The sequence below is a fragment of the Gracilinanus agilis genome, chromosome 1, assembly GCF_016433145.1.
Source record: "Gracilinanus agilis isolate LMUSP501 chromosome 1, AgileGrace, whole genome shotgun sequence".
NCBI classification, from domain to species: Eukaryota; Metazoa; Chordata; class Mammalia; order Didelphimorphia; family Didelphidae; genus Gracilinanus; species Gracilinanus agilis.
Window position 1 is genome coordinate 264271972 of NC_058130.1, and position 14949 is coordinate 264286920.

Here is a 14949-nt window from a genome sequence, read left to right on the forward strand (position 1 = left end):
AAGGTATATAGGAGATAAGAGAAATGGGCTATGTAGGAGAGGACAGCTCAAACAGGTTTATTCACAGAGGCTAGAGATAGGATATTTGGGGAAATGGGCTGGACCCTTCAAGCAGAGAAGGTATGATGTAAAGGAGTTTGGGCCAGTCAAAAATGTTTAGGTTTGGGTGGAGAATTTTCTCTTGTTAGTTTCTAAAGTCCCTCAGGGAGGAGTCAAAAGAGCTCTTCCCTGCCAGTCAAACTGATGGCTGCAGGAAGTCTCGGGTAGGTACTTCTTGCCAAGATGGATGCCCGCAGTTCCCCTCAAGAAATAAAAGAAATAATTTCTTCTCTATTAGCCCTTGCCTTAAACTTCAATACAACGATTCACCAGAAGCTTTGAGTAGGTAACAAGGGATTTATTAATCTCAGGTTAATTAGAGGGAAAGAGGTTCAGGGTTTTCTAACTGCTGCTAGGGAGAGGGGTGATGGTAGGGAATGGGTCGTGGAGAGGTTTAGACTGAGAGAGCCTCCTCTCCCAGTCAGGAAGATTTGATTGCCTTTTAAGTAAAATCTTTATCAAATCACTAAAACTAGGGGTAACTTATTTGAGGATACTCTACTTGTCTATAGAAACTAAACCCACAATGTCCAATCACCAAGCCCTCCCTTCCTCCCAGGGCCCCAAAAGAAATTCAGGGGAAGGAGAGGGATGTAGATGGAGAGATCAGGGAGAGGTCCAGAGAAATGAGATAGGTCTAAATTTTCCCAAGAGAAAATAAGCACAGGCCAAGGCCGAAGCAATTAGGCCAAAGCCAAGACAAAAGGCCAAAGCCAACAGGCTAAGCCAAAGCAAAAGTCTCCAGCCACAGTGAAAGCCAGAAGGCAAAAGCTTCGTCCTTTGGAACTTCACCTCTATAACTTCAAGATCCAACTGACCTTCTGAAGATTCTAAGACTTCTAACTTTTTGTGACTGTTAGAAATTACAGAAGCAAAAAGTTTCTGTTAGCCACCTTGCATTACCTTGCATTGAAATATCAATCATTCTGGAGGGCAATTTAGAACCATACACAAAGGGCTTTAAATTGTGCATAGCCTTTAATCTGTTAATACCACTTCTTGTGTCTGTTTCCAAAAGAGAGGCTAAAAAAAGGTGGAAAGGACCTACTTGTACAAAATTATTTATAGCTACTCTTTTTGTGGTGGCAAAGAATTGGAAATTGAGGGGCTGTCCATCAATTAGGGAATGCCTGAACAAATTGTGGTACATGTTGATGATGGAATACTATTGTGCTATAAGAAATGGTAAGTGAGATTATTTCAGAAAAAAACTGGAAAGATCTGTGGGAACTGATGCAGAGTGAAATAAGCAGAACCAGGAAAACATTGTACACAATAGCAGCAATATTGGAAGATAATTATCTGTGAAAATTTGGCTGCTCTCAGCAATGCAATGATCTGGGACAATTCTGAAGAACTTATGACAGGGAATACTATACACCTCCAGAAAAAGAGCTATTTGAATTATCTTTCACATCAGAGTATTTATGGCTTTCCTTTGGGGTTTTGGTGTGCTCTTACAACAATGATCAATATGGAAGTGTGTTTTGCATGACAATAAAAATGGAACAAAATTATAATCAAACAATTTGGATTTGCCAAAGCATAAATTTGGAGATAAGACAGAATAACAAAAAAATTGCATAAGATAATGTTAATTATTACCATTTTCAGTAGTATTGACTTCCCATAAGTATCATTTGACATTTCTTTAAAATGACAGGCTAAAGCAAATTAAATTACCATATCTAGAAAACACTTATCTGTGGCTGTAACCAAAAATTTGAAAATGCAAGTTGAACAGCTATACCAGGGGTCGGCAACCTTTTGGGCTGTGAGAGCCATAAACGCCACATTTTTTAAAATGTAATTTCATGAGAGTCGTACAGTACTCACAGTGCGCGCTCCTGTAACAGCGCCTGAAAAAAAATTGACTTTATGGCTCCTGCAGAAAGAGCCATATGTTGCCGACCCCTGAGCTATACTATTATACCTGTTTTGATTTACTTAAAACATGAATTTCTTTTCATGTTGAATGCATATAATTAATTATTCAGTGAAGCTATGTAGACCATTGTGAGATCCCACTTTAAATTTAGTATCTTTTTTTAGATAAAGGTGGGTTCAGTTTGAGGAGGAGGTGAGGGTAAGCTAAGATTGGACTAATTCCTGACAAAAACTTGTTTATTTTTCTTCCTTTTTCTTATTTTGATTTGAGAGCAAAGAGTAGATGATAAAAGAAAGAAACCAGAATGGTTAAAGGAAATAGTGATTTTGTCTTGGAGAAGAAAGGAATTTGGGAGGGATGAGATAAATGGCTTCCAATATTAAAAAGGCTATCATGTGGAAGAAGTATTCAATTTGTGTGCTTAGTCTTGGAGGGAAGAAGTAATTTGAAGAATTTCAAATTAGGCAGCTATAGACTTGTTTTAGGTAAATGTTTTCTATTAGAACTATCAGAAAACAGAATAGTAGATAATGGGTTATGATTTAATAGAAGTCTTTCATCCAGATGGCTGTGTAGAAGGATAAAAGTCTTCAAGTGAAGAAGGTATTTGACTAGATGAACTTGATGATCTCTAAGGAACCATCTAACTTCATTGGATTAAAAGCTATTTGTAGACTGTTTTAAGCTGCCATAATGAAAGTGAACAAGATTGTGTTTTTTGCTTATTTTTAAACTTAGACTACTTAAGAGTAAGTAACTCAGTTTTTAAATGAATGTATAAATATTATACATTATACATATTATATAAATAGCTGTGATTTTTCACATAGCTTTACACTGGGGCATATTGCTTTATTTCTTTTATGATACTATTGATGAAAATTTTGGATGGTAAAAATCAGATCTCTAGTTGGGAATCACATTCTGAAGCAATTTATTCATTAATATACTGCTCCTTTTTTTTAAATAAGCACAAAAAGATTATGTTTCTTATAATTTTGCCATTAACCATGCTGTGGTATACAAGGCAGGGATGTAGAAGAATATTTTTGATGTGTTCTTGTCTTGCAAAGTAGACATTAGCCAACTTTCATTTTTTTCCCCTTTCTGACCTGTAGGCACAATGACGTGACTATTTGAAATTTTGCTGCCTTTTCTCTCATTTGAGATGGCTCAAGATAGACTAGACCTTCCTTTGAACTTTGAGTTTTGGCTGAATAAGGCTGTTGCGTGGGGCCAGACCACCACTTTGGAATCCCAGCAAGATGTCTGCCTTCACCTGCCTCAATTACAGAAGTTCCTGCAGCAGATTTATGAAACTTTGAAACATATGGTAAGTAGCTTACTGGAAGAATGAAATGTTTTGAAGACAGCTTCAGAAACAACTGTACCCCAGATTTCAGCAAGTCAAAAAGCTAATGGTAGCAAAGAGGCTTGTGGTATTGACCTAATGTATTACTGGATCAGAGAGTCAAATTGGGGAAACAGCCACAGGTAATACAAACAAGAATGTGTTTCCTGAGTTCTTGATTTATTGGTAAAGAAGTCTTTTTTTTTCTCTTGATTGCTTATATTGTCACATGAAACTTCCTGACCAATCAAGTAGGCTTAAAAAAAGCTCCTCTCTTTAAAGTAAACAAGAATTTGATCCTGGTTGTCAGGTCATAAATTGGGTTATTTAAAGGTATTTCTATATTATATTGTAAGTGATCCTCTAAATCTTGAAGAGCTTGCTGACATGCAAACTTTTACTCTGTACTATATTAACTTTAAGCAGAAAATCACCATGCTCAGATCACTGAGAAGTATTATAATTATTATTAAAGTATTTTTTAAATTGTTTTTAGGTTAGTGCAAATTTTGAATTTTTACTTTTGATATGAAGTTTTTTTACTTGTGAAAATTATTTCATATAAATAAGGTATTTTTACATAAAGTAAGTTTTTTACATCACACTAAGCAATGACACAACCTATTAGGTCAGCAGGAAAGATTTTTCTAGTATACTTTCTAGCACTATGACTTAAATATTACAAAAACAATGTAATTTATATGTTTGTCTTTAAAGCTAAATTTCATAAACATAACTGATAGTTTTAAATGTGAAATTTTTTAATAGGTTTATAAAAACCAGGCAAGTTAGAAATTTTAGTATGTCTTAATTATGATAAGATGCATTTATATAGATTTTAATAAGGTATATTCTGCATGTTTACATAATACATTCTGATTGTTTCATATCATTTTGGTGTATCAAAGTTATGAAACGGCATAAATTGGACCTTTTTGCACAGCCCCCAAACGTTTTATGGTCATCCTTGAATGTGAGACAAATGTTAGGAATTTATTGCAGCAGGAAATGATTATTGTTTCAATTACTTGTATGTTATCATAATTCTGGCCCATTTTAAAATTTCTCCATTTATATAACAGTAAACATATGGAAACAGGGAAACAGACCAATTACACAACAACTTATAGGACTTAACTCTATTTTATTGTTTTAAAAAAAAAACCTTTCTATTTTCATTTTCCCTTCCCTTCTCTTCCTCTCCCTCTCTTCTTTAAGCTTAAGATTGTAGTTATAATGTAATTTGGCATAATATGAGCATATGTAGTAATAGACAGAAATACTTACTTGATGCCCTTGGTTGCTATTAAATCTTTCACAAATTCCAGGACAGTGGTTTACATTTTAGTACAAAACTAAAGTATTTTTTTTTTTTATCCTGGGACTCCATTCTAGGAGCATAGGGCCACAACCAGTAGGCAATGGGTCGCTCAGGGTCACCACAACCAGTAGGCAATGGGTCGCTCAGGGTCACCCAGCTGGGAAGTGTCTGAGCCCGGATTTGAACCTAGGACCTTTCATCTCTAGGCCTGGCTCTTAATCCACTGAGCTAGCCCAGCTGCCCCTACTTTAGGTTTTTACAGGGTGGGGTTGCTAGCCCCACGCCCAACCCTCCTCCTTTTTCATTAGCCCAGGAATGGTAAGGGTGGGCAATAGGGGTCAAGTGACTTGCCCAAGGTCACACAGCTGGAAGTGTCCAAGGCCAGACTTGAACCTAGGACCTCCAGTCTCTAGGCCTGGCTCTCAATCCACTGAGCCACCCAGCTGCCCCAAACTAAGGTATAGGATTATCTAATTATAAATCACCAAATATAATCTAGTATGTTACTGTTATGAAATCTTTATCTTCAAATCATGCAACTTCTCATGATTTCTAAGAGTGAAGAAAATGAAATTAAAATTTTAACATTATTCAAGTATTACCTTAAGGAAATGTGTATCTTGATTTAGATTATGTATATAAAGGATCATGTTAGAATAGTTGCCTGAGAGCTTTGATTCAGTTAACTACCCAGAAGACCTCAATTATTGTTTTCTGTTTTTCCAAAAGATATAAGCAAGGCTTAAAACTCTTACTAACACCATTTCAATCTATCCAAAATGTGTCTTCTTATGAACCTATTTTCTTTTTACAGGATTTTTCTATGGCTATTGACAGATTTCCCTTAATTGGTCAATTGCTAGGAAGGCTTTGCTGGAATCCTTTTGTCATAGGATATGGTAAGACTAGAATCATCCTTCTGGAACAAATTTTCTATGAATTTATTTCTACCAAATAACACATTTCTGGAAATTTTTTGAATTTTTATATTATTAATCAAAGTTCAATAAAAATTTAGTGGCATTTCCTTTATTAAGTTACTTCATCTTTTTCAAAGTAATGTAAATTGCTCTGGCATAAGAAATCGTTTATTGTTGTAATGTATTTTTTGGGCAGTAATGTAGTTTTTGGAAACAAAAACTTTTTCCTTGTGTGAGAAAGGTAAAATATATGCTAATCTAATTTGAGTGTCCAGTTTAAAGGTAAGTATTATTTTGAATGCTGCAACCGATATTGACTAATATTGTAATAGTGACTAATGATTGTGCAGTTTTTTTTTTATTCTTTCTACTTTCTTTAGGGTCATGTAATCTTAGATTTAGGTTTAGAAAAGAACTCAGGAGATCTTGGCCAAAGTTGTCATTTTACAGAAAAGGAAACCATACCCCAAGAACTGATCTGCAAGGTTCACATCCATATTTGAATCTAGGTTTCTGACTCTAAATCCAGCACTCATTTCAGTCTACCTCATGTTTCATTAAATTATTATGTTTAAATTCTGAAATTCTTGTATACCATGGCATATAAACACAAGGTACCTCTTCTCCATTCTTGTTATAAAATAAAAGTGCTTGGACTACAGATTTAGTAAGAGCTAGATTAAAATCCTGCTTCTAAAATTTTCTACCTTCATGACCCTGGTTAGGTCACTTAATCAGATCCTTAGTTTCCCCCATTTGCAAAATGATGATATTAATCACATCTATCTCACTTGATTTTATGAAGATGAAATTATGCCTATTGTCTGGTATATAATGTGTGTGTGTGTGTGTGTGTGTGTGAGACATTAGAGTGTTAGCTCCTTGAAGACCGAGATAATCTTTTTGCATCTTTTTGTATCCCCACTCCTTAGCATAATGCCTAGTACATGATGATAGGCACTTAATCAATATTTATTGATTCATATCAACTGCTTTACAACCAGTTAAATATTACATGTCACCTATATTATTATTATCATTAGTTATTAGTTTTATCTAAAATAAAAAGGAATACTATTAAATGTAAATGTAACAAAACTGTGGGAAGATTTTCCCCAAGCTTTGATTCAGAGAGAAAATATAAATTCATTTGTAAAGGTTTTGATAAATTTATGGGCAATAACTATATGATGAGATAGATTTCTCTTTATGAAATATACATTTCTTGAAGTGAAATTCAGTTGTTTCCAGTTGTAGACCCACAATTCCTTTCTACCCAGAATCCTTTCCCAGGGCTTCTCTCAAAATTCCCTTTTTTCAACTAATCCTAGAAATCAGACCATCCCTAACTTATTCCTACAAGATCATTGTTATCTATGGAGAGAGCAATTTCAATTGGATGGTGTAGTCATATGCCAGATGCAGAGAGTTAAGAGAGTAAGAGGAAAGGAAATGCAGGCATCAGTTATAGAATGACTTTTCAAGGAGTTCAATCATATAAAAGATATAGGATGATGTCATGTAGGATAGGTGGGATCAAGTGAGGGTTTTTTGAAGATAGGGAAGACATTGGAATGTTTGTAGGGCAGTAGAGAGGTAGCCATCACATGCAGAGTGATTGAAGATTACTGAGCAAGTAGGAATGACAGAAGGGGCAATCTGCCTTAGAAGTGATTCCTTATGCGTGGAAAAGAGTTTGCTTTGGAGGGGAAAGTAGTACTTATATCAGACAAGGGTAAAGAAGACAATATTATTATTATTATTATTATTATTATTATTATTATTATTATTATTCCTATTGACTCCCAGAGGAGCATAGGGCCACAACCATCTCACGCCAACAGACTCTGTTCTGGGCAACTTCCCCCAACTGGGCCCATGTCACCCCGACGGTCCCTGTCTTGTTCTTGGCATATCTCTGCCAGGTCTGCTTTGGCAGTGCCTTTCCGGCAACGCTGTCCTCCGATTTTCATAGTGTTCTGATTGATGGGACACCGAACTGTTCACCCCCAGAGTCTGGCATTGGAGATCCTCTCATGCCATCTGATGTCCAAGATGTGACGCAGGCACCCGTCAACAAAGATCTGGAGTTTGTTGGCTTTTGCCAGCACACGTCACGGACTCTGTTGGAGAGCAATCTTCCAGACTAGGCGATCCTTGGTTTCATTGGTTCAATGAGGTTACAGTTTCTATAGCAAGTGAGATTTTTACGGGGTGAGGTTGCTAGCCTCGTGCCCAACCCTCCTCCAGTAAGACAGTAGGGGAAGACAATTTGAGTGATGTGAAATGAGGAGAGGGGCAAGAAGGAGCTCTCAGCAAATGGTTCCTTTTTTTTTTTTTTCTAAACGAAATAGAGAAAATTGTCAATTGAGAGTTGGAGGAAAGGGGATAGAAGGGGAAAGAGGAGGAAGCCATGAGAAGCTTGAAGAGGGATGAAAAAGTTTAGAGAAAGCCTGAGCCAAGTAGGATAGTTATTTGATTTGGGATATGTAAAAGAATTGTTTTGCACAATGAGACCCCAGTTGAGATTATGGAACATCAATTTGTAGTGGACTCTGTCAGCAGTGCTTCCTGATTTTTCTTCAGTTTCAGCACCATCTGTATAGGAATAAAGGCAGTGGATAGTATACTTAATCCATAACCAAGGCTCCTCAGGGCAAGATTAAAGCAAAGATAAGAGGGGAAAAGAATTCTATAAAAGAGGTCATTTTAGACCTCTGATTCTGAGTTGGTTCTCCAATTGGTCTAGATAAAGAAGAGAAAAAAGTATCACTAGTCCTGAGATGATGACCTCTTATCTAATCACAGTCATTCTCACTCTCCCCCTCTGTCTTGAACCCTGAAGCTCTTCTTTGTCTCCACCAAGACTTTCGATCTCCCTACTCCCATATGAATGCGGTAACAGCCAGTAGTCCCTTTAGAGGGAAAGGCTTGTCCTGTCATCAAGATTGACTTTGATTTTCCCTTCTTTCTTTTTTTTTTCTTCTCTTTTGTCAAAATTTCCTTCACCTCAACATTTTTGTACTCTAAATTTGTTATTTTCTTCCTTGTTCTCTATGAAGATTTTCCATAATCAGTTTTCTAATCTGTTGTTCTTGTTTTTTCATTCTATAGTGAGATCAAAATTTTAATATAAAGTCATTTAAAATTCTTTTATAAATTGTTTTTTTAGCTGCTTTTGGAATTTCTTGTTTTCCCATGTTCTCTGAGTGTTCGTAGTATTCTGTCAGCCAATTTTGGTTCATTCTTCAAAATATTATAATAATTATTTAATGAATTTTGGTTTCTTTTTGAATTATTATTTGTTTTTATTATTTTAGTATCCTCTCTGTTTAGTTGTGTTAGACTGTTACTCCGTATTGGGTCCTGTCCTTTTTACTGCTGGACTGCTACATAGATTCCCATGGCTATGGGCTGCCTCAACTTCCTGACTTTTGGTGAAATGGAGATTTCCTGTTTAAATTCTTTCCCTGAGTAACATAGAGGGGAAACTGACTGGCTCCAGCTTTTCTAGTACCCTTTTATTATAATATATGGACTCACAATTCATTGATCCTAACAAGAGATCTAATCCTGGGTGATGTCTTTAAATTTCTCTCCTAGTCAGATTTTTCAAGTTATTGACCTGGATTTGTGTTTGTGCTTGTAGCTCTAATAGGCTGCTAATGGATTCAGTCACTCATCAGCCAGTTGGAAAGCTCTGCAGGCTTTCATCTGGGTTCCATGCCCTGCTTATTCCACTATAGGCTTCAGATTGCTGGATCTGAGACCCTACTTTGTTCCAAGGAGACTGAGCCATTGCTGCTTCCCACTACTTGCTCCTTGCCTTTAATACTGTAATAGGGTAATTTGGGGAGATAGGATTAGATGAATTACTTTGGGCCAGTAACAGAGGTTTTACACTGTGGGTTGAAGGCCATCAGTTAACTCTGGCCAGGTCAGAGCTGGGTCTAGCACAGACCACTCAGTCACAGATCAGGCAAAAGTCACTGGAAGTTGTAATTTATTCTAAAATAGAGGTTTGGAGGGGAAAAGGGAATTTCTACCACTCTTTACTAGCTAAATATCCCAGAATCTAAAGCCTTCTCACGAAGGGTCTTCAGAGATTGATGGACTACTCTATTTCCCTCTCCTCTCTCACCTAAAAATTCCCAAACCCTAAATCTAGCCATCCTACACAAAGCAAACCTCTCTGGATTGTTATTAGAGGTATAGGTCTGTGGCAGATTAGACAGGGAACCAAGGGAAAGGTCCCAAGTCCAGATGGACTCAGACCTCCGCTTACTGACAGGTGCAGATAGCTGAATATTGGTTCAGGCTAGATTCAGGTTCAGAGATCTTCTTCCAAGGGAAACACAGGTCTCAGTAGAAAGGACAGGTATAGGAACTCCACCAGGATATTTGGCAGCCACTCCTACCAGGTGCTTGCAGTCAGCAAACCCCCAGAGAGAGACAGTTGCTGAGTTCCAGCTCAACCTTTCTGTTCAACATTCCAGAATCTTTTCCATGCATCTGTCTTCTACAGACCATCATCTCTTACTAAACTCTCTTCCTTATATTCCAACACCCAGAAGAGGGCCTGTGATGGTTCTTTGATCTAGGCATAGGTCCCTATGACTGCTCCTTGCTACGATTCTCCCTGGATATAGTTCTCTTCTTTGTACATTGTAGATCTGTGACCTAATTCTAGGTTGTGGGAAACAATTGGGACCGCTTCTTCCCCTAGTGCTCAGGACAAGATCAGGCCTTGCTCTATTTGTTACTCGTTCTCAGTATCCATAAACCTAAAATATGGTTTCTCTATAGTATAGAGCAGTGATTCCCAAAGTGGGTGCCACCGCCCCCTGGTGGGTGCTGCAGTGATCCAGGGAAGTGGTGATGGCCACAGGTGCATTTATCTTTCCTATTAATTGCTATTAAAATTTTAAAAAATTAATTTCCAGGGGGCTAAGTAATATTTTTTTTGGAAAGGGGGTGGTAGGCCAAAAAAGTTTGGGAACCACTGGTATAGAGTCTATACTAACTTGTATTGGGAAAATGATTCACTGATTTTTTTTTTTCCTTAGATTTCCCCATCAGGAATCAGTCTATTGCATTTTCAGATTTTTGAGTAGTAGTTTTGAGGGAGAGTTGGGTTGTACTATTCCTCTTACTCCTACATAGTAGCTGCTTCCAACAATGTGTTGTTTTTAAGAAATATACTGAAAACATAGGGATTCAGATAGAGTTATGATTCAGAGATTCAGAGGCTAAAACAGAATTTGTTATGCTATAGGTAAATTTTTAAAAGCTGATTACTAGCAATCATGATCTCAAATAAACTACCTGAAAAATTGCCATGATTAAAAGAGATGTATAGAGAAATTACCTTATGCCTCAAGGAACTATTAGTAATGAAATAATATCAGTATCTAATTTATATGAACCCAGTGGAATAGCATCTAGATACTTAAAAAATTAATTGATGGCCTGCTAGGTGACTCAGTGAGTAGAGTGACAGGCCTGGAGTTGGAAGGCCCTGGGTTCAAATATAGCCTTAGACACTTCCTAGCTATGTGATCCTAGGCAAGTCACTTAACCCTAACTGCCTAGCCCTTACCAAACTCTTCTGCCTTGGAACTGACACTCAGTGTGTATTCCAGAACAGATGGTAAGGGTCTTTAAAAAAAAGTTAACTGAATTATAAGTAGAGATGGATAGCCTAATTATAATGGCTAAGGAACTTCAATGTGCCACTTTTATACCTGTATGCATTTTGCAAACAAAACAAAACAAGAAAGACATGAACTAGTTGAATGCCATTTATTATTGAAGTTAGATAATATAGATAGATCTCTGATGATTACTGAATATAAATAGAAGGGATATTTTTTAAAAACAGTAATGAGGAAAACTTAGCAGTTCTGTCCTAGTTAAAAACAAGAAAGATTGATAAATGAAACAGAAGAGATTGGACACAAAAACTTTTTTTTTAATCCTTACATTCTATCTTAGACTCAATATGAAGTATTGATTCCAAGGCAGAAAAGCAATTAGGATTAGGCAATTGGAATTGTGACCTGTGCAGGGTCACATAGCTAAGACACAAAAAAAACTTATAAGAAATTGAATACAACAACTTAGTGTTTGACAAATTCAAGGATACGAGTAACTCTTTGACAAAGATTGCTGAGAAAATTAGGAAGCAATCTAGTAGAAATAAGATTTAAATCTACATTTTACACTATATACCCCCATAAGCTCCAAATGAATATACTAACTCATTTATAAAAGATCATATTATAAATAAAATCGTGGAGAATGAAAGGATGTTTTTTCACAACTATTGATAGAGCAGGAGTTCTTATCAAAGAGAGATATAGATGATCACAGAAGATAAAGTACACAATTTTTATTACCAGAAATTATATCAGGATTTTTTTGAACAAACAAGATCAGTTCATTTAGAATGAAAATGGAAATAACAAGGGGGAAGGTTTTATTGAAAACTGTCATAAAGTTCTTATTTCCAAGATATGTAGAGATTGATAGAAATATGTAAAAACAAGAGCAATTCCCCAGTAGATAAATGGTCTTAGAAACACATTGTTCTAAAAGGAAGAAATACCAACAATCAACAAAAATTTGGAAAAAAATACTCCAAATCATTAATAATAAGAGAAATGCAAATTTAGACAACTCTAAGTTTAAACCCATCAGATTGCTAACAATGATAGAGGAAGAAAATTACAGTTGTTAGAGGACTTTGAGAGGGCAAGTTTAGTAACTTATTATTAGTGGGACTGTGAATTAGTCATAACATTTTGAAAAGCAATTTTAAACTGTATCTCAAAAATCAGGAAATTCTAATACCCTTTGACCCTCCCTCAGATACCCATATTAGTCATATATCCCCCCAAAATAAAAAGAGATGAGACCCTGGTCTTATAGTTCTTTTTCTCAGAGCAAATAATTGAAAACAAAATGGGTACTCATCAGTTAAAAAATAGTTATTCAAATTATGGCGCATGAATATAATGGGATACTATTCTACAAGAAATGGCAAAGTGATTTAGAGAAACTTGTGAAGACTTAGAATGAAATGTAGAGTGAAATGGCAGAAGAACCAGGAGGATTATTTGTACAAGTCTGCAGTATCATAATGGAAAAAACTTTTGAAAAACTTAAGAATTTTGATCAATGGAATGACCCATCATAACTTCAAAGGACTGATTTGAAAACATACCTACCATCTCTTGGTGATGGACTTTTTTTTTTTTAAACATTTATTAATATTCATTTTTAACATGGTTACATGATTCATGCTCCTCCTTTCCCCTTCGCCCCCCGCACTCCCCCCACCCATGGCTGATACACATTTCCACTAGTTTTGTCATGTGTCCTTGATCAAGACCAATTTCCAAATTGTTGGTAGTTGCATTGGTGTGGTAGTTTCGAGTCCACACCCTCAATCATGTCCACCCCGACCCATGCGTTCAAGCAGTTGTTTTTCTTATATGTTTCCTCTCCTGCAGTCCTTCCTCTGAATGTGGGTAGCGTTCTTTACCATAAATCCCTCAGAGCTGTCCTGTGTCATTGCATTGCTGCTGGTAAGATGTCCATTACATTCAATTTTACCATAGTATATCAGTCTCTGTGTACAACGTTCTTCTGGCTCTGCTCCTTTCACCCTGCATCTGTTCCCAGAGGTCTCTCCAGTTCACCTGGAACTCCTCCAGTTTATTATTCCTTTTAGCACAATAGTATTCCATCACCCGCATATACCACAGTTTGTTCAGCCATTTCCCAATTGAAGGACATACCCTCCTTTTCCAGTTTGTTGCCACCACAAAAAGCACCGCTATAAATATTTTCGTACAAGTCTGTTTATCTATGATCTCTTTGGGGTACAAACCCAACAATGCTATGGCTGGATCAAAGGGCAGGCATTCTTTTATAGCCCTTTGAGCATGATTCCAAACTGCCAGCCAGAATGGCTGGATCAGTTCACAGCTCCACCAGCAATGCATTAATGTCCCAATTTTGTCACATCCCTTCCAACATTCATTACTCTCCCCTTCTTTCATTTTAGCCAATCTGCTAGGTGTGAGGTGATACCTCAGAGTTGTTTTGATTTGGAACACTTTCTCATGTGCTTATTGATACTTTTGATTTCTTTACCTGAAAATTTCCTATTCATGTCTCTTCCCCTTTTATCAATTGGGGAATGGCTTAATTTTTTATACAATTGCTTTAACTCCTTGCATATTTAAGTAATTAGACCCCTGTCAGAGTTTTTCGTTATAAAGATTTTTTCCCAATTTGTTGTTTCCCTTCTGATTTTGACTACGTTGTTTTTGTTTGTACAAAAGCTTTTTAGTTTAATATAATCAAAACCATTTAATTTACATTTTGTAATTTTCTCTAACTCTTGTTGGTTTTAAAGTCTTTCCTTTCCCACAGATCTGACAAGTAAACTATTCTGTGTTCACTTAACTTGTTTATAGTTTCCCTCTTTATATTCAAGTCATTCACCCATTCTGAATTTATCTTGGTGTAGGGTGTGAGATGTTGATCTAAACCTAATCTCTCCCATATTGTTTTCCAGATTTCCCAGCAGTTTTTGTCAAATAGTGGATTCATGTCCCAAAAGTTGGGCTCTTTGGGTTTATCATACACTGTCTTGCTGATGTCATTTACACCAAGTCTATTCCATTGATCCTCCTCTATGTCTCTTAGCCAGTACCATATTGTTTTGATGACTGCTGCTTTATAGTATAGTTTAATATCTGGTACTGCTAGGCCCCCTTCCTTCACATTTTTTTTCATTATTTCCCTTGAAATTCTTGATCTTTTGTTATTCCAAATGAAATTTGTTATAGTTTTTTCTAATTCAGTAAAGAAGTTTTTTTGGTAGCTTGATAGGTATGGCGCTAAATAGGTAAACTAATTTGGGTAGAATTGTAATTTTTATTATGTTAGCTCGTCCTACCCATGAGCAATCAATGGCTTTCCAATTGTTTAGATCCAGTTTTATTTGTTTGGAAAGTGTTTTGTAGTTGTTTTCATATAATTGCTGTGTTTGTTTTGGTAGGTAGATTCCTAAGTATTTTATATTGTCTAGGGTGATTTTAAATGGTGTTTCTCTTTCTACTTCTTGCTGCTCTAGTGTGTTGGAAATGTATAGGAATGCTGATGATTTATGTGCATTTATTTTGTATCCTGAAACTTTGCTAATGTTGTTGATTATTTCTGCAAGCTTCTTAGTTGATTCTCTATGATTTTTTAAGTAGACCATCATATCATCTGCAAAGAGGGATAGCTTAGTCTCCTCCTTGCCTATTTTGATACCTTCAATTTCTTTTTCTTCTCTAATTGCAACTGCTAGTGT

General features: G+C 36.2%; 1 protein-coding gene across 1 annotated transcript in view; it reads left to right on the forward strand.

Annotated features, from left to right (window-relative positions):
- Positions 1-3155: 3155 nt before the first annotated feature.
- The window catches only part of FANCC (FA complementation group C), a 167218-nt gene continuing 155424 nt past the window's right edge, over positions 3156-14949 (forward strand). The window contains exons 1-2 of the mRNA XM_044661369.1: positions 3156-3320; positions 5474-5558. Of these exons, the coding sequence (XP_044517304.1) occupies positions 3156-3320; positions 5474-5558 (250 nt within the window). The remainder of the gene's footprint in view (positions 3321-5473; positions 5559-14949) is intronic.